Here is a 27546-nt window from a genome sequence, read left to right on the forward strand (position 1 = left end):
GATGGACTTGCTTTGGAAAACGTTTGCATGACTATTTTTGATCGCCAGAACTAAGAATTAAGAGGGAAACCATTATTTTATTTTTTAGTCGTGTTTATCTATATTTATTTTATTTATGAGTATGTTAATTTAAATAAAGTTGCATTTGTTTTGTTTTTGTCAGTATTGTTGCTGAATTTCTTGGATCAGCTCAGCTACTATTGTGAAATTGATAAATTAAAGGCTTGTAAATTTGTACAGTCATTGCAGATCTAATAAACAGTGTAATTGAAGAAAGCGCAGATGCTTCGGATTTTGTGATTGCATTTCCATCTAGTTTGGCCTACTGAAACATTCCCTGTAGTCTTCAGAGAAAACAATGTTCTACTTCACTAACTTGCAAATAAATTCTCCATCAACTCATAAATAACTACATGAGTCGATGCAGAGTGTATCTTAAAAGTTGTATTACTAATTAACAAGTTTTAATCATGACTTTTTGTGCAAATATTTTTACAAAAAAATATAAATCACAAAGATTATGCTGTTCACTTCTATTTTTGAAATCCAAATAGTACTGAGTTTTTACACAAAATTAGATTACAAAGTGCAATATGTGACAATGAATTTAATAAATGCTAAACTTGCTTTAGAGCAATCAATATGAATCAATTAAAATAAACTAAAGCATTACTAAACTAAGATTTGTATTGCATCTTGAAATGATAAACAGTCGAATTTTTTTCAATTCCCCTTTAAAGCCATAAAACCTTTGTGATCTGTTTTTTTATATTAACTTGATAATTAATAGTCCAGCAACCTGTATCTATAGGATAATGTTTAGCTTGCTGAAATGCAAGCATCATAGTTTTCCCCTTTGTTCAGTTTTTCAGTCTAATAATTTTTCAGACTGTCTGCAGGCTTATAAGGCAGTATTTCTGTGTTAGCCACAGATGAATGGGTTCATAAGTGTCTCTCTGAAGTGATGGAAAATGGAAAGGAAGCTGAATGTTTAGAAACCAAAGGAAGAAATTTACTATACAGTAATTGCATTTTCTGGGTCTTATGCAAAATTTCATAATCACAGTTATAAGGAATGTGCTGCCAGGCTTAAAATTATATCCATTAACATTAACTGTGAGTTCCAAATTAGTCCATTAGAGAGGCTAAATCCCACATAAGTGTATTTGTGTATTTGCTCCTTTTATGTTTGGGTTTTAGTTGTGAAAGAAGTCTGAAGAGGCCATCTGGCCAGAGAGCAGCACAATGGCCACAAAGGAGAGTGTGCCATCTAATTCACCTGCAAATTAGTTCTCACGTCCTTCCACCCCTCTCGGGACCTTCTTTTTCTCTTTTCTTTTTAGTTTTTGTCTCTTTTCAAGCTCAAAGAAATGACATGTGCCCAAAGCAGACCCAGCTCAGCCTGATGTTCTCTACTTTTGTGAGATGACGGTGGTCATATTAACATAGAAGCTCAGAGTACGAATCACATTTTATTCCACACAATGAAAGATCCAATGTGTTTTTATGACTAAGGACAGAAGAAACTTTCTTTTTGTCATTTCAAAAATCTGTCAAAATTCCCTTGGGTAATGCAATTCCCCACAAAGTATCATAATTAATTGCTTAAAGATGCATACAACAAGCCTCGTGCATCATCAGTGAAAGAAATTAGATTTAAGAACAATGGCAATTGTTTTAATTAACAGAAATGAAATGCATCATCTTCATATATCCCTAAACATGAAAACCTGGTCATTTTGCCCCATTACCATTTTATGGTTTAGTGGCTTTGCATACTTTAAACAGAGTTTTGTAAAAGTAATGCATCAATTGGCACCTATCTTGATGTTTCCCCTTTGACAACCAGCAGTTAAATGCTATGTCATGTACATATCACGTACATATACTCTGCTGCAAGGACATATAGTTGTGCAGCTCAGGTAAATACTGTCTACCAGAAGGAGGTCACTCATAGTTATTTTGGTGTCATATTCACTTATATGTCATAGGAGTCAACTGAACCAAAGAGAGGGTAAGAACTACATTCAGTGGAAAAAGAGAAACTATATAATCTTCAGAAAATGACCTACAACTAAATCATAAGTGTCCATTTTTTTATTATGTTTTCCTAAAATTTCTCAGGAAAAATAAAGCTGTACCCAGGGGTACAAAATAGGTTTATGTATACAAAGTGGGAGTAAGTTAAAATTAAAATTTTAACACATGGGTATGAAATGGGGGGAGCACCCGGCAAAGGGGCAAACTAATTTGTAACCTTATCAGATATATTAATATTATTAATAAAATATTATTATTTATTTATTTATTCATTAGAAACATGTAAATATTTGGTCTTGGTCATTTGTTTGTCTATGCCTGTCATATCTAATTAAACCCTCAGTCACAGCAGAAATGAGTTGTTCACAATGAGTCAGGCTCCAGTAGAGGTTTGTTCTTGTTAAAAAGGAGCCTTTTTCACATCATCATCACATGTATGCTTACTATCAAGAACTGTGACCAAGTTAACAACCCGATGAAATCAACCAGTCACTGTTGCCACATGCTTGTTCAGGAAAAGGAACTGTTGCAAAGCCAATGACTTGACATAATTTAGTGTATTTCCTGAAACAAAATATTTTCTTTTACCAATTGTCATGTCAGATTCAACTTCAATACACCATATTAAAAATATGATTGAACAAAATAGTACTTATTTAAATCAGATGTTTTTCCTTAAACCTGAACTTATGATTGGACTGAAATGAACATATTTCTATATTGCCTGTTAAAAGTGTCTTGAGAAGAAATCTGTTATGAATCGGTGATATGTAAATAAACCAAATTTTGTCTTGGTGTTCTGTTTAATGTCAGACTCACCACAATACATACAGGCAAATAAAAAAATGGCTGGATATATTACATCTTAGACTGAATTTAAATTCAATACAAACAAAACAACTAGACACTGTCAAATAAGCTCAATTTAAAAATAAATAAATAAATAAACAGGGCCGAAAGGGAAGCAACTGCCGTTGTCATTGACTTTAACTTTGAATTGTTTTATGTCGTAGATGAAAACAAAGTAGAATTTCTGTCCATTGTAAAACAAGGTAGGTTTTAGTGTACCGTAAATATTCTTAGTATGGTATTTGTCTGGTAATCTCCATCCAAATTGGTCCTGCACATTTGTTTGTCTATTTATTACCTAAACAGCACCAATTAAAGGGGTAAAACAGAACGTTTAACCACACTGGAATCAATGTAATAAAATTCTCCTCTCTTCTTGGCATAGTCAGTACAAAGGCCAAAATCCCATAGCACACTTCAGGAGGGTGCTGCCTATTGCTGTGGTCACCAGAGGCAGATGGTCACTTAGGCTCTTTCACCACATGGTCAGCTGTGTGCAGGAATGCCTCGGCACCCCATGGATGGCCAGCAGGAGAAAGGTCACCATCTGCTGCCTAAAGGTTACTTATGTAAAAAAACAGACTATTAACCGTTTGTATAAGAATCCACCCCCTTGTTGTAGCTTCGAAAGAAATATTGCTTCAAATGCAAGCTTGAATGGTTACTGAATAGCAGCTTGATTTATTCTTCAAATTGTCTTTCTTTTGAATAAGATAAAATGAAAAGTACCAAAAAAGATAAAAAGCCAAAAAAGCATTATGTGATTATTTTCAATCCACCATAATACACTTTTTAAAATCTTCAATCATTTATTGTTGTGGAGTATTCCTGACAGTTACAATATAAGGGAAATTATATTGAATCAATATCAAGTGTCTAATTACCATTAGACATATAAATCACTTCTCTAGTACAAAGGCTAAATAAATGTTTTAAATAGAATCAGAAAAAATGGATTATGAATATATATATATATATTCATATACAGTATATATATATAATGCAAAACGTAGGAAATCTCTAGATTTTTTTCCAATTTTTGTTCCCCACAGAGTTTGATAGAGAACACAGACTGGGACAGCCACCTTATGGCGGACTATGCACCCGTGTTAGCTATGAATCTATGCCAGGATTCATAGCTTTTGGATTACAGAGCAAATATCGCGCAGGCATGAGAGAACACCTCTCTGACACTTAACGTGAGAAGGACCTTCATGTAAACCTACTTAAAATTTCCAGTGGAGATGAAGCGGCACCAACCATTTGAGGAGGTGAAGAAAAACTTCTAGGAGCCCAGGATGTGCACTGAATTTCTTTATGCTGTGAGTCTACTGACACTAACAAGATGTTCAACACCCCAGGAGATAATCAGTTTCTGCCCAACTACCGCGCCAACGAAGAGGGGTGATTGTTTGCACCGGTACATTTGGTATGCATCAGCTAACATTGCCTCACCTTGTGACCCAATGCAAACAGCACATCTGCCTAAAATAAAACCTTTGGACTACAGCTCCATGTCTAACAATAAAGGTCACACTTCCTGTGCCCTGTATGCGGACTGCACATTTACATTGACCACACACAGAATGTGAGATTGCGTGATCAACTGTTTGTGTTGCTAACCAAGCAATGGGGAAGACTCTGTCCAGACTTTCCCATTGGATTGTGGTATCCATTTCTCTAGCTTACAGGGATCTACTGATGCCCCAGGGTTTGAGGGCTCACTTCACTAGGGGCATAACAACTTCCTGGGCTTTACTTGGGGGGTGCTGATGTTTGATATTTGCACTGTGGCAAGCTGGTCTTCGCTGTACACATTTGTACAGTTTTAATGTTTGAATGTTAACTCACTCTGTATTTTCTGCTGTGTCTGAAGTGCTGCACTAGCTTGCTATGCCCAGCCCAGGTTTGATGGCTGCTCTGCAGGGCATTTATAAATGTCCGATACTTGAGTTGTACTGAGTGATTCAACTAAAACGGAAAGTAATGCTATGCACACAACTACTGTTCCATAAAGGAGACGGACAAGATACAACACATGGCTGCCCTGCTCCTCAGTGTGATTTGGTAAAGAGTGGCTATCAAGTCAAGTAATGGTGGTGATGACAGACAGGTATATAGTGCAGGTGGGGCCTGTCACTAGTCGTCAACACACCATTTGCCAAGGAGGTGTGATTAGAGGGGGCTTCAGTCATGACACGAAGGGGCATGACATCCCATCCTCACATGTTGTACCTTGTTCCTCTCCTACAGTAAACGGAAATGATGTGCATAACATTACGTTTTCACGCGCCTTAGATCTCTGGCTGATGATGTACTGTTCCTTCAAGAGATTCATACTATAAGAGCATCTGAACAGAAGTCTCACAGAACAGATAAAATACATCAATCCACATTTTCCAGCAAGACTTACTGTGTTGCAATTATTTGGAAAAGCATACCTTTTAAACACATTTCATTTCAACAATATGTGAACCAAACGGTCAATCCATCTTTGCATCTGTGGGCTGTCTTTATTTCACTCATGCAACAAAGTTGAATATCTGCAGGCCCAAAACTGATGATCCAGCATTTTTCAGAAAAACCTTTGAAAGTCATCTGACCTTTCAAACATAAATTTAATAGTAGCTGGGGGCCATAAAGTACTTTGCCTCAATCCTGACAGCTCAGCAAGCAAAATATGGAGCCACTCTAATGGTTCTAAATAATCTTATCACCTTTACTAATTTAGTTGACATTCGGCAACTCCAGAGCCTAATATACGGAAAATACTCTTTTTAAGCACAAATCATTTTCTTGCATTGATTTGTTTTCACTGGATGCCAAGCTTACCAAAAAACAAATACCATGACATTTTGATCTTAGATCACGCCCCAATCTCCATGACACTCAGACAGTACTCCTCATGGGATTTCTGCGCACCTGTTAGCAGAACGAATCCTTTCTAAACATGTCTGCTAAAAAAATTACAGCATATCTTGAAATTAGTGGCACTTGTGGGAAACGCTCAAGGTTGTTATAAGAGGCCAAATTATTGCATATGGGTCAGCTTTGGAAAAATCCAATAGGATTAGTTTAAGTCACTCTCAAACATTGCAAAAATATTCTCAAAATTAAATATAACTATAACATGATTTTATCACAACAGCTTTGCGACCAAGTCTGACACTTTAGGAGGCAGAATTTCGAACAAACCTCATAAACTTTTAGCTTGGCAGCTTACGGGGTAACAAGCCAGCAGAGCTATGGACAAAAGAGCTTTACAGATCTAATGACATAGGTGATGTGGATTACTGGCTAAAAAATGTAAACATACTGAGGCTGGATGAAGCTTCTCGTGAAACCCTTTACGCGGAAATATCTCTGGCAGAAATACTGAACTCTTTCAGGTCAATGCAAAGTAGAAAAACCCAGAACAAGAACGAATTGGCATTGAATTTTAATACAAATTTGCAAATCAAATAACTAATTCTGAAGCCAGAAAGGGATGAAACAGAGCCTTCATCATACCGTCCAACTTCCATGTTCAACATAGATTTTAAGATAATAACTAAAATACTAGCAAAACAGCTAAATATGTATATAGAATCCATTATTCACACTGAGCTGATCATAGCATTTCTTTATATGCAGACAATATTGCCCTGTTTGGATCAGACCCTGAACAGTCAAAACCACATTTGCTTGTTAATTCCTTTGGGAAGGTCTCTGGTTATACCACTAACTGGCAGAAGCCAATATCAATATCTAAAAAACTGATCCCACTATTTCTGCCACCAATGTCAGAAATATGATGTACTAGCAATATAGCTTTAAGAAGGCAGAGTGGTTCATCCCCGCTACTAAGAAAAAGCCTATCCCACAAGACTTCTCTTTCTGTTCTTCTCTCACCAAAATCTCAATTATTTTAGATATTTATAACTGAGACTTTATGTCCAACAGACTACAAAATCACATGAATTACCATCTGAGAATAATGTATGGTTTAAATCTCTCCTGGGTCCCCCTGAAGCAAAACATTTAATCTCAGTGCTGGTTCGTTTCTTAAGTACTTAAGATGAAAAAATAAAACAAAACTGGGAAGGTAAGCTTGATATTGAGATTAAGGATGAAACATGGGATGAAATATTAATGAACATCAAGTCTTATTCAATTAATGCTGTCTTCAGTTGACTCAGTACATTAATTAAATTCTAATTAGATTAAGTAAGAAATGTTCTAATCCTGTTCACTACATTATAGATGTAAGGCAGGTGAAGGTCCTCATGCGCATCTTTTTTGGTTTTGTCCAAAATTACATAGCTTTTGTTGGTTCATCTTCCAGGGGTTTTCATGTCTTTATCTCTCTGCTCTGTCGCTACTTAGCACTTTGAAAAACTTGCAACCAGTGACGTGCGGTCAGGGGAGGCAGGTGAGGCAGTGCCTCACCAGCCATCATGGAAAGAAAGAAAATATATAATCATAAAGTAATTTAAATTGTTATATTCATCCGGTGGTTTGTACTAAAAAATATTTATTTTTCATGTAGCTTCACCAATTTCGATTTTTATTTGTTCAAACTCGCTGAATTTTCTCATTTTCCCATTCAAATGCTTGGAAGCGATGCCGGTGAGGCAGCAGCGAGCTCTGCCTCACCTTGGATTGCGCAACCCCTGGCTCTGCGCTGGCTGCTAAGCGGAGAGAGCATGTTGCTGTACGGCGTCAATAAAATGGTTTAAACAAATTTAATATGTGAACTTATTTCCAATAATTTAGCTTATGTATATAATGTACAGTGCTTTTTGTCACCAACTGTGTTTGTGTAACGTGTTTCGTGTAATGAGCGATTATAAACGGCAGAGAACAGGTTCGAGGTGAGGCAGGCAGTTCTCTTGCCTCATGGCAGGGGGCGCTCAAGATCCCAGACGTTCGTCTTGTTCACTCCTCAACTGCCGAGTAAGTGACAGCGAGCTAGGCTAAACGATTCGGGAAGCAAGTCAAGTGCAGCGATAGAATATAATAGAGATAGTGATTTTTTTCCTCTCGCTTATCCCGACTTTCGACATGGATGACTACATTACAACACTAAAAAAGTTTTCTCAAGTGGACTTTCAATCGAAGCAGGTAAGACAGTAATAACATTTATTTTGTTTTGTTTTTTAAGGAAATGTGTGTTTTGTGAGCTACAGTTTGTATGTGTAAGAATGCAGAAGTGAAACATAACCTGTAAACTGCTGTCAATCTATGCATCTATTTGCAAATCTGATTCTGATGACGTCAGTGCCTCACCAGCTATGAACCTCACCGCACGTCACTGCTTGCAACATACGCAAAGCTCCAACTCTATGCATGAGGATTGTTACGAGGTTTATTCTAAAACTCTGGAAGTTCCATTTAGCCTCCAAGACCTGGCTGACTGAACTCATAAGCATTCTACATGTGGAAAGACTGAGATACAAGTTATCCTGCACCGTTCTGGAATTTTCTGGGATACAAAATCCAGTATTAGATCATATGAATGCCCAATGATGCTCCCTTTATTCAACCACCTTACTTAAGTGTCTTACAGATAAGATGATCAGCTGTACAATTGAGCAGGTGTCACCGAAAAGAACTTTACTCCTGCTTTACATTTACTCATTATTTTATATTATGCTATTAGTTATTTTTTTCTGCAAATGTTCAGGTACACATTGTCTTAATGTCCTTTGATATAATTGAACTTAAAAATCTTTATAAAGAAAGTGTTTAAAAAAATTAATGTGGCCCTTCTGCTTCAGTATGTTTTCAATTATTAAGATAAGGACATTTGAGAAAAAATAAGAAAAAAAAAACAAAACACTGGCAACTCCAGTGAATGAATGTTCTTCAAAAAGCTGATACCTAAAAGGAAACATTGTCTTAGCTTGTGAACTGCTAAATGATTCAGAGGAAAAAGGAAATAAAAACAGGTTTGGGAATACCCAGGATGTTAGCTCTTGTCATGGCCAAACTTTAGGAGAGAGTAGGTAATGTTACAAAACTTTCCCTCAGTAATCAACGGCTACAGACTCTTTTTAAGGTGCCATTGACAATTGTAAAAAAAAAACAAAATTTAAAATTAAATAGCAAAGGTTGTTCAATGAGTTTTTCATATATATACTGTATATACTGTATACAGTACAGACCAAAAGTTTGGACACACCTTCTAATTCAATGAATTTCCTTTATTTTCATGACTATTGACATTGTAGATTCACACTGAAGGCATCAAAACTATGAATAACACATGTGGAAATATGCACTAAACAAAAAAGTGTAAAACAACTGAAAATACCCCTTATATTCTAGTTTCTTCAAAGTAGCAACCTTTTGCTATGATTACTGCTTTGCACACACTCTGCATTTTCTTGATGAGCTTCAAGAGGTAGTCACCTGAAATGGTTTTCACTTCATAGGTGTGCCCTGTCAGGTTAATAAGTGGGATTTCTTGCCTTATAAATAGTCATGAAAACAAAGAAAACCCATTGAATTAGAAGGTGTGTCCAAACTTCTGGTCTGTACTGTATTTATATATGACTACTATATGGAACGGAAAAGTAAGGTGAGTGAGCCAAAAACCCTTCTGAGACAACTGCTCAGTCTGCTATAAAGCTTCTGTTTAACATAAAATACTTACATGGAGATTTATTAACCTTCTGGATAGTTTTTTCATTACTGTGACACTTTTTATTGTAGTAATATAACAAACCTCAGCATCACATTTAGCAGCAAATAAGACAAGAGGTAAGTTTGCTTATAAAAATAACATTTAAATGGTTCACCCCTGGCTGTACCTGTTAAGTACTAAGGTGGATTGATAGTATTTTGTTATTTTGTCAGTCCCACCAAGGAGCAAATGCATGGCTGTATCTTGATCCTCACTGGCCCCTGACCTAAGCGATGCATGTAAGATGCCCTCAAATTTCTCACAAAATGTAAATTTCTAAATATAATTGAACAAGTCTGTGCTGACAGCAAAACTGTTTACAGTTTTTTTTTCTGCTACAGAAATAAATAGTAAATAATGACTATGCAAACATTTTAAAACCGTTTTGTCATTTGCTTTTATGGTATTTGAGAACTACGAATAAAATAAAAATGATACAGACAATATTCAATATTAAATATTGAAGCTTTCTTTTTTCACAAGAATTTTAGAAACAAAAACAGCTAGAATAAAGATTTCATTTTAAATCTTAATACTTTTAAATAGATCAAAGTTAGAGCTTATATGGAAGTTGCCCAACAGACATAATTTGAAAGGCATTGCCACATGTCCTGGTAAGAGTTTTGCCAAAATGTCATCATGTCAGTATTTCAGCAAACAGCTGTAGCTACATATGCTCGTCACAGACAGGAGAATATGTCCAGTGCGTCTTTACCCATCATAAACAGATGAGCAAACATTGTGAAGCGCATTCAGGATGTCTGGTTTCAAGTTTCAGCAGCTCTCATCCTGACTGGCAGTGGAGCTGAGTGGAGGGTTGGGGCACAGCATGGTGTTGGTGTTGTTGGAAGAGAAGGATGAAGGGGAAGAAGACAGCTGGTCATTAGTCGGCAGGCTGTCCTGGCTGTGGAGGACATTACAGGTTCGTCTGAGCCGAGGTCTCAGCCGGCCTCTGACTTCACCACCACCGACATCCCTCTGGTCCAGCAGGAAGGCAAGGGACTCTGCGATGTGATTCAGCGTTTGATCCATGTGTGTTATCTGTGAGATTTTCAAAAAAATATTGATAAAATGAAATATTTAGAACTAGATGGGTTGTTTTTGTTTCCATCGCAAGATTACATTCAAGCATCCTGGGAATAAATGCCACATACCGGTAATTTTATTGCCAGAATGATATGCCAGTATGCAACAGTTTAATTGGTTAAATTAATTTATCTAAATGTGTCTAATTTATCAAAAGGTTAACTAAGAAGTCAAATGATAAAAAAATAAAACTCTTTTTGATATATATTCAATGACAATATCCAAGTATCAATAAAGCTTAAAATTATGGATTGCACAATATATTCTGCATTTTTTTGTATACAATGTTTTAGAGAAAATGTTAAATACAGTACATAATAAGACAGAGCATTTCCTCTGATAATAAACAAGAAACTTCATAACTTAAGGAATTCTAGAAAAATCTGATTTATGAATTATTTGTCATGTATTGCTTTATTAAGTGTGTGTCCGTTAACTCTTGTAAGAGGAATTGTGGGTAGTGAATTCAATTCATATTTGTAAAATATCTACAATATTCAAGTTTGTTACTTGAATTCATAATAAAAAAGAGTAAACACACATTTCATATTTTATTATAACAAATGATGGGAGAAAAAAAGCAACTGTTGGCATATCCAAAACCACTTTCAATTGTGTTTAACATTTAATAAGTTAACTGTGTTGTCAAAATTCTCTCAAGAGGACATTCATAAGTTGTTCTTTCATAAAAGCCCTCAACCTATGAATACAAAATGAACATTGTCTGATTTAAATACAAGACTTTTATCTAAAAACAATAAATAAAAATGTGCAAACCACTTGAAGTAAAAGAAGGGTTGTAAATTTCTACTAATATTACACAGTTCTTACCTTGTCCTCCATCCTGTTGAGCCTTGATCCAATGGAGTTGTTTCCTTTATCTCTGGTGCGGTCTTCAGAGGTTGACATTAGGCAATGAAGTGTAAAAAATAAATAAATAAATAAAAGAGAACATTAAGTGAAATGCTTTTTTTTCACAGTTAATATAATCCATATTCAGGTAGAAGTGTAGTGATTTATTACCTGAACCCGTCTGGAACAAAGTCATTTTCCCCAAAGACTGATCTAGTCTGAGAGAAACAATAGAGAGCTAACGTCAGAAGAATATTTATAGATTCCCTCTGTGTTTCCTCTGTCACCCTCACACTCTGCCGTGTTCCAAGATATTTTCGGGAAGGATTGTTTTTCTTGATATACTTGCAATAAGATATACACCATAAACACATTTCATTACTCAAGGGAACTAATTAATTTAAGCTCATTTTACTTAAAGAGTATACCTTCTCTGAAGCTCCTTGATCCGCACCATGAGGTTGAGGTGACCCTGAGAGTACTGTTCAATCACATCGCGCACATCATACGGCTTACGGGCTTGCTAAAAAACAAAAACATAAAAATATTGACTAAATTATTGATTAAATGGCATTTAAAACCTACACTTTACAGGTTGATTAGTTTGGTTTCAGTTTTTTTTTTTTTTTTTAAAACAGCACTGTAAAAGTTTTAGTCTTTTTTTGCTGCCGAGACTGGTGTGCATTTACTGCGTTGGGGACATTTACAGCCCACACACTAAAGATTAATTCTGTACACACATCATTTTTTTTATATCAGTTTTGCTTTAATTGGCCAGTGTGGACGAAACCCTGTAAGAGCTCATTTACAGTTTGCTGCTGATGAGTTCTTGTGATCAGAAAAATGCTGGTCATTGCTGTTTGATGTGTGGGCCCTGTAAACTGCTCACACAACTACATCGGTAATAGGGTTTTAAGTACTAAGATACAATAATGTGTTTGCTGCATTGTAGCTATAGAACAAGGCTGAAGAATTAACTGATACGATTTACAGTTATCTCAACATACACTTTAAGCTCTTTTTTTAATGCCAATCAAGTATGAGTATGAAGCATTCACAAAGTAGTTTATTTTGTAGACATTGCATTTAAATTCTTCTGATGAGCACCTTAATGTTCTTTGTAAATTCAAGTTAGAAAAACAGATTCTTAATTAGTCAGCAACTGATGTTTTTCCAGCATTAGTTGACCTGAACTCAGTTCATGGCTATGATCCTAACGCCTTTATTCAATCATTTCATCACACGTGCTGCTCTAAATTAGACGTACTGGCTCTGGTTAATCAGTCATGTTTATCAAAAACAGAACAGTTCTTGAATAAATTATAATATTTCTAGTTTTAAGAAGAACATGTGTTAAAACTAAATTACAGAGTAGATTTTATAATTTTCACTTTGAAGAACTTATAATACCTCTGTCAATAAGATTATATAAACTTTGGAAGTGCTTACAGTACTTTGGTTCCTAATCATTTTCATCCTTCACAGTTGTAAAGTTTTAAGACATCAGCATTATTCTAAAAAACATGAAATCCTCTTCATATTTTCCCGACCTCTGTTTTTAATCTGGTTGGCTCCTGCATAGGGAATATTGTCACCCAGTGCTTGTTTTGTCTCACCTACACTACTTTTAGATCCCTTTTCACATGTGTCAACAAAAAGCCCTTGAAAACATTCTGCTGGTTCAAATCTCTACTGTAAGAACAAACAAAACAACCTACATCTCTCCTGTTTTTGTTTTTTTACACTTGTCATCTGTTCATTTAAGAATTAATTTGAAAATTCAGATTTTATCTTTCAGGATCATGCAAGGACAACACCTTTTCTATATTCATGAATAAAGCCATATACTTTTACTTCAGTTCTTAGGTCCTCAATGCAAAATCTACTCGTAACCCCAAAGACCAGGTATAGAAGTCACTGATATTGCTCTGTTCAGACGATTGACCTTCCCGTGTTCTAATATCTAGAGCCTGGACTCATTTAAAATAGCTGCTGAAAATATTATTTTTTCAAATAATAAACTAAAATAGGCCTTTTGGAAATCTTACAATGCTTTTTTAACTATCCGTTTACTTTGTAGACCTATTTTGGTAAAAAAATAAAAAGAAACAAAATTATAAAAAAAATTATATATATATAAATAACTTCTCTAATTATAAGGTATTCCATTATGATAAAAAAGGATACCAAGAGTTAAAAAGAAACATAGTATAGTAATTTTAAAAAAATATGCTCTTACCTGAAAATTTCTCTTAGCCACAAAATAACGCATTTTCTGTATGACACGAATGGCTTTTCGGTGTGATTCCGTCAATCTGTGACAACATGTTATAAAAAAGTTTAGCTTCTTAGTTCTGATATCTCAACACACCTTGTGAGTGGATGCATCACACAAAAAGTTCCTGAACAAAACATTAAATTAAAGCAGGATCCTTTGTGTTTTTCCTTTGATTTTCTTCAGGGAAATAGGTATCACAAAAAAGCAAAGAAAAGATGAACGTTATGCCAAAACTCATCAGGTTAGAGAAAAATATCAAGCATGCTCTTCTTCCCTGTACAGTCTACATCAAAGCTTCTCCCTCATTACCTTGCTTCCTTTTGGTGTTACCAAGGCGATGAACAGTGAGAACAAAGCCAGGTGAAAAATAGTAAAAAGCCCACAGTGATTATGATGCAGTTAGCCTGCATTATTAGGTTGTGGGAATTATTGAAAAGCTGTTACCCATCAGTGTTCATTACTCTGTAAAAGCAGTCAGTTAGGATATGTGGTGGGAGAGCTGCGCATGTTTTGTTGAGTTGCATTTGCTGTAGAACAAGGTCTTTAAGAGCTTCATTATGGACTTTGAAAAGGCTGGATTTTCACATCTGACTATCATAACATTTGGTCAAATTAACATAGTGAACTGTCAATAATTTAATCCTTGAGCTATTATAGAAACCATTTCCATCATAAAAAGAATATGGGTTATTGATATAATGAAAGCCCAGGCAGTGAATCCAATTTTCTATTAATTTAGTAGGGAGATATTGAAATGCTTTCAAAGTGCTGTCTGAATAGTAAAGGCATTTCTTTCTAATGAATGTTGTGATATGAACTTATTACGCCAAGATTAAGAACATTGTCATCCTTAAAGAAATAGTTCTTTATGTTCAATAGATCTCCACAAACTTGCAGAGATTATGTTATTGATTGCCTAAAACACCTTATTCTTGTGATAAATGTGAAAATGAAATAAGAACTAATTTCTTTGTATTTATTTCATGTCTGCCAACAGGTTATGAGTTGGTTTTGTCTTTAAATAACCCCCCGCAGTCTAATCAACTCCAGTCATTAGAGTTCGTCTTACATGCTGAGGTCTAATGGAATACTCAATTTTAAAAGTGTATATTTAATGATCAATGATAAAAGGAAATAACCATATTTTAAAATCTTTTAGCAAATTACATAGCTTCATTTTTTTAGGTAAAATTATACAAAAAGGTATATGTTTAAAGGCAACTAGGGATATACGATCATAACAAGTGCCTAGCCTTAACTAAAATAAAAATATTAAATAATATTTAATATTATATACAATGCTTCTTGAGAACAAATGGAATACTAGGTATACTCCAAAGTAGAATAAGCATCAAATACCTCTGCATCTTATATTATTTAGGTTATTAATGTAGCATCTAATTCTGACAATCAGTGTCGCACCACAAACAGGCTGTAGTGCATGGAAATAGTTCATATATGTGGAATTCTGATACGTCAGGACATAAAAAGTTGCTTTTACCTTTATGTTATTGTCTCTTTTTTTTATTTCATTAAATTTAGAGATCAACTGAGTATCTGGGAAACTGCTCATTTCTGTCAGAGAAAGAAAGAGAAAGAGTTCCCTCAGGTGGTTCAGATTATTAACAGATTTTATCACAAATGTCATCAGTTTAGCTTTCGGTTTCAAGCTTCTGGTATTCTAAGGTAAGTGAAGGATCTACAAATAGTGTGAGATTAAGCAAAAATTATTCTGTCACTGCTGGGATACATAACACATAGACATATCAGTTCTGTATGAGTGGCACATATGTAACATATAAATTATTTGAGAGAGCTGTGGTGCTGATGCGACAACATTTTTTGACTTATCTAAAAAAATTCACAGCAACCTGGCTTATCTAGTGATCAAGCGATGTCTGTTACAGTGTCAAATGCACTGTAACAGACAGACTACTAGAGATGCTGGAGCCTTAGATTCCTATGACAATGTGTCTTCTTCAGCATTGAAGCAAAAAAGGCAGCTATACAATAGTTTGACAAGGATGTTACAGTACATCACTAGGGGCAACAGTTATGTATACATCTTCCTTTTGCTTACTTGGATACAAAGAAAATGGGGATTTATCTATAGGCCATGCTTCACACAACACAGGCTTTTGATCATGATGCCATAGTTCATGAGATCAAAAACTGAATCTCTTTCATCTTTGTCAAGGAACAATGAAAGAGGGTTAACTAAATTACTGCAGATGGAACATCAAGATTGAATGAAAAAGCAAGGCTTTATAACTACATCAAGAAAGTTGAAACCTTGACAGAGCTATAAATTGCTACTTGGCTGAATTAAACATTAATTTACTGAACACTGTCAAAACTCAGTCACAATTACCTCCCATGACCACAATAAAATAAAGTATCATAAGTTAGAAGTTATGGGGAACTTTTCAGTTTTCTCTGATGTGGTTGCAACACATGTGAACAAATTATGGCTGTGTTTTTTTTTTTATATATCATATTATAGCCTTGTAAGAAGATGATATAAAGCTTTGCTTAGAACATTGCAAAATTCAGACAAAAATATTAATGTGAAATACTACAACAACTAGTACTACTACTACTACTACTACTACTAATAATAATAATAATAATAATAATAATTAGATTCCTGTGACATTGGAATCTCATATGAATCTAACGAGAAATTTGATTCTGAGTTATAATTTATTAAATTTTATTTCTTGCACTTTTCTTGACTTCGAGTTATTTTACTTTTAGTATACAGTATGTCTGTGTATTTTGTTTTGTTTCTAGAAAAAGAAATGTTAAATTTCTCAGTAGCCCAGAAGTCTTTAATTTCAAAATAATGATATACTGCAATATTAATTGTAATAAATGTGATTTCTTTTTAGATCAATGCATTGCAAGAATTCTTGAAATTTCTGTAACAGACATAGCAAAGCTTTTCTTCTTATGTACTGAGCTTACACAATAGGGACATTTTGGAAATGTATGTTGGAACTAAAAAGAACCCAATAAGGATTTCATTTTCACTGTGTTCTCTCACCACAATTACTAGAAATAGTACTTTGCCTCATAATGATTCAATTTAGCATGGGATTTGATGTGGCGTTTCTCTGTGAGAACAGCTGGTTACGTATTTTGGAGCCAGCAGAGCACAGTTATCGTGCCAACAACACGGCTGCGTGCAGTTCTCGCTCTGCATCATTACACCACCATTTAGAATGTGAATCCCACGGGTCAGAACTGTCGCTCCATTTGTTTCACTTACGGTGCATCTACATTATACTGCCTTTACTTAACACTCACTTCCTTATATCAGTGGCAGTCTCTAGCTGTGTAAGTGCCTCAGAAAACACAAGGGATTCTCTCTACCACACAATCATGAGCCCTTTGGGGTTGGCATAATGCAAAGGTTAATTACAAATAGCATAAAAAATCAAATACAAGCAGACCATCTTTTGCCAGTTCATGCTTAACATTCACTCACACATAAACACTGATTAACACTGTGTGGTTTGATCTAATGCAATAACATTGTAGCAGAGTGATGGCAACTCACTGTGATACTGTGCTGGCAGGAGCCAAATCACTTTCTCGCTCAAACTCCAGCTCTAGGTCGTCAGCAAAGCTGCAGTTTCTTGGGAGTGGAATGGCCATAAGGCTGGGACCTCTTTTTACTGTAAATTCACAAAAAACAAGTAAACTGTTTTTAATGGGGCAACATCTTCTGTACTAGCTTTGTTTAGTTTTGAAAGCAGATCAGATACAGGTGTATTTATAAACACTTTTCAGTATTTTTTTGATATTTTGTTAAGAGATCTTTACATGATGTGCTACTTGAAATTACATAAAATTAGTTTGTATTTGCAAAAAAGGTACATAAAGGCAACAAGAACAAAAATGAAAGACAAAGAAAAACATTTACAGCACATTCGTAAAATCCCAAATGATCTGGGAAGGGACCTGTTCATTGTGGCAGGTGTAACAGACTGTGAAAGCCTGTAATACTATTATTACTACTAATGATAACAATAAATGTTAACAGTCATCAAGAAAAATCTCAAATAATAAAAATAACATTCAAACATGTTATGTAGGTATAATAATAATAATATATTTTATAGCTACCATTCAAAAAAGTAAAACGGCAGCTTATTTAAACATGTCTATAGAGTGTCTGTAGCGTTAAAGAAAAGTTGTGTTTTTGATCTGCTGACTGGTTTCCTCAGTAATTTGATTTTCTGACTGGATCTGCTGGGGATACTTTATTGTTCTGGACTTCTCCTCAGGGTTCTTCCAGAATGGTTGTGTGTAGGAACTAATCTGGCATGTCAAATGAGGTATTTGATGGAGTCCATGATATCATATATCCCATCAAGTTATCTAGGTTCTGTTAATTAAAATCTGTCCTATCTTATGAATGTCTCGCACTAAGCTGGATGCACTATTCTACTGCTCCATCTTAATTTTAAGAACAAACTTGATGCTATAGAAAGGGGAAAGCATTTTTATTTCCCACAGACCCTCTATTTACCATGAAATAATGCTGGAAATTGATATTTTTCACCTCATATAGCTCTCATTTGAAAGAAAAAGTCATTGAGAGCTGTACTTATACAGCTAATTCAATAACAAAATATGATAAACATTAGTTCAATTAATCTGTTGACTTAGACACCAAAAAATTTCCAAATACCAGCACAAAATACAAGTGTGTAATATTTAAAGTAAGTTATTGGATGAAAGAACAAATTTAACAGTGACTATGCTTAACTGTGTAAAAATCATCATGTTTGTATGATGCCTTCACTCTCCTTGGCCTTTTGCCATGCTGCACCACATCTCTGCAGCAGCCCAGAAGGAAAAAACTACACACACACAAACACTGACTCTTAAGTGGTTCTTTCTATTTTTTCCCTTTTTCTGCATGTTTCACAGCCACCACAGTTTGGGAGTAGGTGGACAGCATTCAGCTACTTTCAATTTCCCGTTTGCACTCTGAGATGACACCAAATCATGCATACTAGACCTTATGTCAACCTCAGTATTCAGATCAAAAGCTTCTCTGCAAATAGTCATTACAGAAATCTTTTCAGCAAAAAAAAAAAATCATTTCATGCAATATTTTTTGTCTTTTCCAGTAATTTAATGTAGAATGTAAAATTCTAAGAATGTTTGGAGTCAAAGAGTAAACAACAAAGTCAACTTTTTTAAAGCTTATTTTCATCCTAAACACTAAGTCTGTCAGTATGTCTTAAGGGTTCAGTACTTATGAGAAACCCTACTGAGAGTAAAGCACGTTTTTCTCTTTGATGAAGCCTAACATAACAGTTTTATCACAATAATTGGTCATGTGGGGTTGTCATTTTTGTGGGAAATAGAAACACAAAATAGTTAAGTATTAATTAATGCAGAGCTCTGACTGTTGCTGAGGAAGGCTGCAAAGAAACACATTGATTATTCAACTAAGAGCAACCACACCAGTTGGAGAAGTGTGACTCAACAGGTTCATGATTTTGATGTGTGAAGAATAAAATGGTGTGAAGTGCCTCTGCTTTAGCTGGGTTTGGAATGGAAAGGTCCTAATTGTGCTGAAAGCTAAAACAAATGTAACTTGACATGCTCTTTTCTCTTGACAAGCAAATTTTTACTCTCATTTACAGAGTCAAGAAAACCGCATACTCTGCTTGTCAAGGGGTTGTGTTAGAGTCCTTGACATGCAGAGTTTTTGAATGATCAGAAATAAAGACAAACATTCAGTTATGGGTCAAGTGAACCCACCAACCCATGTCTTCACAGAGGTGTCATTGATGATGATGAATGTGAAAGAAAATACAAAAAGTTACCTGGGGGTGATGAGCTGAACTGCAGAGATGACAAAGATGTCCATGACTCCTGGCAGTCTAAGGCACACACAAACATGAGCATAACTGCAACTGTATTGCTTAAAAATATAGCATTTGCAACACAGTTCTATTTTTCTATTAGTGGTATAAATAAGAAAAGGGAAAGCAGTCAAAGCCAAAAGAAGAGGACACATGCAGAACATAGACACTAACAGCAGCTCACCACGTCCTCCAAGTGGCTGGCTTCCTGCCAAATGAGATACACAAACATAACAGCAGAAGTGTGAAGAAAGACAAAAAGTAAGAGAATGGAACAATCAGAACTACATTTAGCAAAAAAAAAATCAAGTGATACAGAAAAAGGAAAAAAGGTGCCTCAACTCTCTGCTTCATCAATTCTCTTTAGTTATAGAAATAAAAGAAACATTTCTGCCAATGATAAAATACATTTTTCATCACTATTTCCTGAACCAAATTTTACACCAAAATAACCTTAGATGGAAATATTAATGAGGTAAATATAAACAGAATATATTACTGCACTCAGCTAATAACATATAAAGTTTCACCATTTACTGCTTTATTCATATAATCTTTTGAATTGAGCACCAGTTTGATATCTTGACAACTGACAGAATGTGAAATTAGAGATATCTACGTTGCTATTAAACAAAAAAGCCTATGCCAAATACCCTAAACGGGTATTGCTAGCAGAGAACCATGGGAAGCTGATGCACATGTCATCATTCAGTCAGCATCCATCCTCACACAGCAGTGGTAATTTAGAAAATCCATTAAAGTTAAAAGCAGCATGCTATAGATGTTAGACATAGAGCCTGACCTCTTGCATCAATTTGGCTTCTTATCAAAGACAGTGATTCACTGTGAACATTCAGCCAGCATATACATCTGTACAACAGGGAATATTAAATTCTACTGTTTCACAGAGAACTGAGTGCAAAGCAAAAACCATTTGCAGTTTCACGCCGGTGTTGGTACCGCAGTCAGACATCTAAGCAGCTTTTCATGTTAGCGCCTGGTATAAAAGAAAAAGGTCACCAGCTAGACACCACAAAGAGCATCATCCAATTAGGTGTTACATGCTATGGACGTGCTAAAAGTATCCATATTTATCTGCTTTTGAAACAGGCAGCCCCCTCTAATATCTTATTTTATTCCACTGTGAAGAGACCCATCCATTAATTCCCTGTATGTGGGTTTGTGAATAGTAAAGGTGATGTTTCCCTTTTTCCTTTTGGATCTTTTTAAAAGAGAGAAGAAATTCTTCAAAACATGATAAGAATGTCCATCCGTACATCTGTTACATAATCAAAGAACTGGAAAAAAAGAAATCACTTCAAAAAGTCATTCAAAGTGAACAGTGTCTAGCAAACTATGTCTCGAACTTTGTTCATCTTTTAAAACATATAATGCTTGAGCTACAAAAAAATACAGCAGCAATAGAGAAATTCAGAATTGAATGTCAGAGAGGAAGGGGGAAAACATTTCACTTTCAAAACTGCAGCAAATGGAATTAGGTTAGTGTCTAAATGCCAAAAATGATGTAAATAAAGAAAAGGTGATGAAATTCAGATATAAACATGTCTCTCCAGTGAAAGGGAGACTACAAAATAAAACATTAGTGTTTGTGTATAAAAGACATGTCATATGAAGTGTAAATTATGTATGAAAAACAGTATTTATAAATAAAAAACTGTTCTTTTTCATATTATTCAATTTATTTAGCTTTTATATATATATATATTATTTAATGGAATAGCATAAAGAATTAAAACTGTTTCTGTAGCAGATTTAAGCTTGGTAGGGTCATTGTTGACCTTGAATATATCCTGACTACCTCAGAGCAAAGGCAGGGTACACTGACGGAGGCAAACAACAATGAACATCATGCAGATGATTTATGACTTTTGTAAATCAAGAATTAATGAGATTTGTATTTATGTTCTTAGAGATATTCAAATTAATATTCAAATTAAGTACCTGATCCTCAGTAATTATTATAGTAAGAAGAGTCCAAATAATATTGTTAAGCATTATTTGTGGAACCGTACGCCTATGATTTGTTTAAAATGTTCAACGTTTTGATAGAAAAAATAAAACTACATTTAATGGTATTTGAAATTGTTCATAATTCCCAGTTGCACATGAACAAATTAGCCCTAAAAAATTATGCTTCCAACGTCATGCTTCATTGGGGGTTTCTTGGTGTAAATTGTGTACAAACATTAAAAAAAAAAAAAAAAAGGTCAAAAAGTCCAACTTCGGTGTTATCAGATCGTAACACATTTTCCCACATCTTGGTTTTATTTTTACATCACAAAACGGGATATTTTAATAGATGTGTGTGCACATTACAATGAAAATAAATACAATTGAATTAATATTATTTGTCAAAACATTAAGTTTCCAGTAGTAAATTGCCTGAAGTAAATATTCAGTATTCTAAACTTGAATAGGGGTCCAACAATTTTTTTTAATGCTGTGGTGTAACCTTTATGTTTTCTATGTCCCGTTTTAGTACCTGTGCCAACAGTGCTGTAAACATCTGAACTTAGCTCCCTTCCGCTGTCAAAGACAGAGTCACAGGTGATGCTGGGGACAGTGGGAGAAGCTGGACCATTGTCCTTGTCAGTACTCTTCAGCTTCCTCCTCATCTTCACCTGCACAAGTAAAAAATGTGTTTCTCTGACATTTAAATGACATAACCCCAAAACAAAGTTGACCTTGTGTCAAAGAATAAGCTATTTTGCTTATTTTGCTTTTGCTTATGTATTGGTGACATTTTTGACCCCTGGAACAAAAACACTCCCCACGGTAGTAACATTTTATATATATATATATATATATATATATATATATATATATATATATATATATATATATATATATATATATATATATATATATATATATATATACAGTATATATAGAAGATCACCCATAACATTAAAGCCATTGACATATATGGTGAGTCTGATATATCTTGTTGCTTAGTCAACACTTCTTTTTTTTTTTCACTTAAACATTTTTGAAGATAAGTCACACCTCTGACTTTTACAGTACTCGCCTAAAGCAGTTGTAGTCCCCTACCTGTCCCTCTCAGCAGGACATCAATGAGACATGTGAAACTGCTTAATAGCTTAGTCTGATGGGATCTAATGACAGAAGCTGTAAGTAACACATTCATTGAGAACCCACCCAGGCGCCCCCAGGCAAAAAAGATCTATAGAACCAAACACTTTATGACCCATCCAGATGTTCTTTTGACACATCATTGCTAGTCAGAGAAGTTTTGGTCACAAAAGGAAGAAAAAGCAAGAAAAATCATCAGCATTTGGCTTATATATAAGTGAATATACAGTTGTGAATGTCAAATTATTTTGTAAGAAAAAAGCAAAGTATCAAGGAATACAAAGACAAGTTGAAGGTTATTGAGTGAGTTGGTGTCAATAGTTTTCTTCACCTAAATAAAAAAAACAAAACATTTTGTATCTACTCAGTGTATCTCTATCTGACAATAAGAACTGCTTGATGAACTTAAATAAGTAATTAAGACAAAAAAGCAAAACCAGAACAATTCTATATGACAACATGTTTTCTCTCTTTTTGAAACCTATACAAACATTGCTCCCTTACATGCACCTACCTCAAGAAAAAGAATTAAATGTCACAAGTCATCAGCATAATCCAGTATGACTTTTTTTTAATCCAAGCCACAAGAAATGGAATGTATGACACAGTTTGAAGAGTATCAAGGGATTTGAATTACTCAGTATTTTTATTCAACCCCCTGAAGTCTATGTAATGTAGTTGGTGATGGTGCTCTACTTGCTGTCCTATTTCTTTATCTTATTTCACAGCACAGAATAATATTCATGAAGTAAAATAAAAACATTCAGCAAAAAAAAAAAAAAAAGAAAAAGAGATACACCTTCACACTTGTACTGGTCTTAATTTACAATCCACAGCATTCCAGGGTTATTCCCTTCAAACTACATTATTTGCCTTTGTGTATCTGAAATTATGGTAGGAAGTGAAGAGGAGTGAAATCCTTAAAATGATTACTAACCGATTTTTTTTGCTTGGGGCTGGAAAGAGAGGAGGCAGGAATGTTGGATTTCTTTCTCAAAAACAGCTTGAATGTAGCAGAATCAAAGTTATCCACTGCAAAACATCTCCACGATGTCTGCAGAGACATGGAAATAGAAATGTATTGGAATGATGGATACACTTCATCCTTGACCATATTTTAAAAAAGACAGAAAAAGATGCAGGAAAGTTTGCTCTCAGTAAAAAAAAAAAGTTGGGCTGTGAGACCATTCAGTCCCCCAGGTTTCCTGAGGTTTCCTTTGAGGTTTTTTTTTTTAAATACCTGTATGAGACAGGCAGCTGCAGGAATCTGCCTGTTGAAGTGTTTCTGTCTTTGCTTTTGCTGCACCTTCAGGGCAAAGCCAGAACCTAAAATTCCCTGTGAAAAACAACAGAGTGGAGATTTTTTTTTTCCTTTTGCTTATTAATTTCATTTTAATCCCACAAACATGAGCATGAATGTGGGCCAAACACATGAAATGTTTATTGGAAAAACATCACGCGTCACAATTCATTCGTGGCTGTTTTCACGTTTATTGCGCTGTTCATTAGTCTCGATGTTTGCAGTTTTCTGGAGCGCAACGCAAAGCTCGACGTCATTCACAGGTAATATATTAACAAAGACACAGCAGGACGGATCATCTGGGAGATGATGGACAGGGAGAGTCTGACTAAAACTAACTGGATATCAGACAAATTCTGGGGTTTATGTCTGCTTATTTCCAAGCCCCAAAACCACAAACCGCGACTCATTAAACCTGCAAGCGACTTTAGAAAAAAAACAAGCCCAAAGCCACTTATAATAATCGGACTTGGCGAGCGAAACTCAAAATACTTCCTGTTTTTCCAGCAACAAAATGAGCATCTCCCTTTTCCCTCTGTCGTTTATGTTTCTGTCGCTGCTGATAACTGTCGCATAGAAACAGCGGTCACTTGTAGAGGAAATGAAATAAAATTACAAAAGATAATAGTAACGCAAAGTAATTTCAATAAGTAAATGTAGTCTGACTACTGGATTTGAAATAGCAACGCGTTAGATTACTCATTACCAGAGGTGGGGACTCGAGTCACATGACTTGGACTCGAGTCAGACTCGAGTCGTTAAAATCACGACTTGAGACTTGACTTGAAAAAATGCTCAAAGACTCGGACTTGACTTTGACTTTCATGCCATTGACTTGGGACTTGACTCGACTTGAAGCTGTTTACTTGAAAAGACTTGATATTTTTTACTCAAAGTCTTAAAATTTAAAACACATTATTTATAAAGTGGCGTCATTAATTAATTTCACTCATTCCGTATCAATATGCGCAGACCGTCACTATGTTTTTCCTCTCTCCTTATGTATGTGTGTGTACGTAGCTGCAGCACAACCAATCAAATTAACAGGATTTGGACGTTTAAAAAAACGCGGCAAAGCTACAGAGCTCAGGGAACGAAATACGAAATAACCGCTCGAATATGCTTCCGCGAGTAATTTCTTTTGGCTACGTAGGTTATGAACTTTCGACTAAAAAACGAACTGCAACTTGTAAAACATGCAAGAAGAGAATATCGGATGGAGATGCCACGACGTCCAACTTTGTCCGGCATTTGAAGCTTCACAAAGATCGGTAGGTGGCACTTTTCTTTTGCTGTAAGATAGTTGACTTTAGCTAACTTCGTGTTAGCATGTGTACTCCGGGTTAAATTGGTGATGATTTACCATAAATCCGGTCCTTCAAATGCCTCCACAAATAATGTGCACCGTGTTAGCTCAGGAAGCCGGTGGATAGTGAGCGGGGCTCCGGAACAGAAAGCAGATTCTGGACCTGAACACAGGGAACAGAGTCTCTCTGTCCCATCATGATGATGAGCCGGGTCTAGTATCATCTAAGGATGGTTGGTGTATTTGAAGACATCTACGTTGGGAAATTATATTGACAATATATTGTTTACTGCAGTCAGTGCATTAAGTCAACTGTTTTTGACTTAATGCACTGACTGTTAAGTTAAGGCGTGACTGTCACATGTCGCACAGAACCCATTTCCAAGTAGTATAGCTTTGCTGGGAAAAAAAAAAAGACCAAATACAGTGACTGTCCCAAAAAAATTTTGTGTTTAGAATATCTGTCCCATATTTACGGAGGACTGAAACTAACATACTTAGAAATAAAAGCAGAAAAATAAATGCACCAGACCTTCCTGAGGTTACTTGTGATAACTTCATTTATACTTATTTCATTTTTTGAAAACTATGATTGTTGTAGTGTTGATGTTTATTTATGAATAGAAGGAGTAAACTGAAGTCAAATGTAATTCATGAATGGCTGTAATTTATTTTCTGACATCTGTTTACTTCTGACAGATTTGAAGAATACCAGATGAATAAGAGGATCACAAATGAACCTCAAATACATATTTTAAAAAGAACAAATGGTCTATTATTTGAATTTTATGTATAATTGCAAATTATAAAAAAAAAATAAAATAAAAACGACTCGAAATGACTTGAAATTAAAGGTTCCTGACTTGAGACTTGACTCGACTTTTGCCTTCTTTACTTGAGACTTGACTCGGACTTGAGGACAGAGACTTGAGACTTACTTGAGACTTGCAACACAGTGACTTGGTCACACCTCTGCTCATTACTGAAAAAAGTGGACCGACGTCAGTAACGCGTTACTGACATCCCTGATTGTGAAGATATACCTCTTTGCTTTTACCAGCCATATTACACTGTGCAATACTTTGATAATATTTTTTTTTCTTTAGTCAATATTAAATCATATGATACTGATTTGCACATAGGAATGATTTCTAAATACCGACATATTTCTGTTAGTTTCTTTGCCTTTTATAGCTTTTTGCATATTATATTCTTCATGTGTTTAATACTTAATCCATGTGTTATTAAAAACTTTTTACCCAAGTCTTAATTTGTGGATTAATTTGCTCAATTCTTTTTTTAAGTGTGGATAGCTTGGAGTGATCAATAATTATTTCAGTTGCTGAACAGAAATTGCTCTTAAAATTCTTGGGATTTAGAAACATGGCTGTGCCATATAATTAATTTCTGGTCATAATGGGTCAGCAACCAGTCAGTCACAAATGCCTGAGCTATTGATTAGTTTCAGCTTATTTACTGTTCCTGTTCAATATTAGTCTACTTCAATAGACCTTTGTTCATTTTGTACTAAATAAAAAAAGGAAATGTGTGTTTACATGCAGTATCTCAAAAGCACAGGCTCCAATTTTCAACCATAAGTTCCCATAATGAATGTCAATACACTTTTCCCCCAGGTAAATTTCTTCTGATCAGTGTTATAGAGAGCAAACAGAGAAATGTTTGGGAGCAAAGCTGGCTTGATTGACATGCCTGGGAGTCTATAATTTAGTGACTTATGAGTCACAGAGAGACAAAACACCTGTGAACTTCAGTTGCATGTAAATTATTTTGACTCATGGCTTTTATCTTGCTGTCATCTGTCGGTAGAATAGGCAATCCATCTCTGACAGACAGTTACACTGTTGTTAGTTATGTTAGCTGTGTTGTCTGTTGTACTCAATTTTCTTTTCTCCATAATTATGGCTTATGGCTTACAATAATTTAACTACCAAACTCTCACAATGAAGATATCCATAATTTGCATTTTCACAAAACAACAAATCATACTGAGTGCATCCACTTACTGCAGGCAGAGCAAAAAAAGATATGGCAAACACAGAGAAGCAGGAGGCAATGGTCTTTCCAATCCAGGTTTGAGGCACTTTGTCTCCGTAGCCAATTGTAGTCACAGTCACCTTTAAAATAGAAAAATAGAAGAAAAAAATG

At 35.1% G+C, this 27546-nt stretch overlaps 1 protein-coding gene across 1 annotated transcript in view; it reads right to left on the reverse strand.

Annotated features, from left to right (window-relative positions):
* Positions 1 to 9439: 9439 nt before the first annotated feature.
* The window catches only part of kcnq1.1 (potassium voltage-gated channel, KQT-like subfamily, member 1.1), a 46843-nt gene continuing 28736 nt past the window's right edge, over positions 9440 to 27546 (reverse strand). The window contains exons 7-17 of the mRNA XM_032560104.1: positions 27405 to 27515; positions 24015 to 24110; positions 23712 to 23828; positions 22164 to 22302; positions 19622 to 19678; positions 17335 to 17452; positions 13734 to 13809; positions 11923 to 12017; positions 11666 to 11712; positions 11474 to 11535; positions 9440 to 10597 (exon numbers count right to left, since the gene is read on the reverse strand). Coding sequence (XP_032415995.1) covers positions 10331 to 10597; positions 11474 to 11535; positions 11666 to 11712; positions 11923 to 12017; positions 13734 to 13809; positions 17335 to 17452; positions 19622 to 19678; positions 22164 to 22302; positions 23712 to 23828; positions 24015 to 24110; positions 27405 to 27515 — 1185 coding nt within the window. The 3' untranslated portion in view covers positions 9440 to 10330. The remainder of the gene's footprint in view (positions 10598 to 11473; positions 11536 to 11665; positions 11713 to 11922; positions 12018 to 13733; positions 13810 to 17334; positions 17453 to 19621; positions 19679 to 22163; positions 22303 to 23711; positions 23829 to 24014; positions 24111 to 27404; positions 27516 to 27546) is intronic.

The sequence above is a fragment of the Xiphophorus hellerii genome, chromosome 4, assembly GCF_003331165.1.
Source record: "Xiphophorus hellerii strain 12219 chromosome 4, Xiphophorus_hellerii-4.1, whole genome shotgun sequence".
Lineage (NCBI taxonomy): Eukaryota > Metazoa > Chordata > Actinopteri > Cyprinodontiformes > Poeciliidae > Xiphophorus > Xiphophorus hellerii.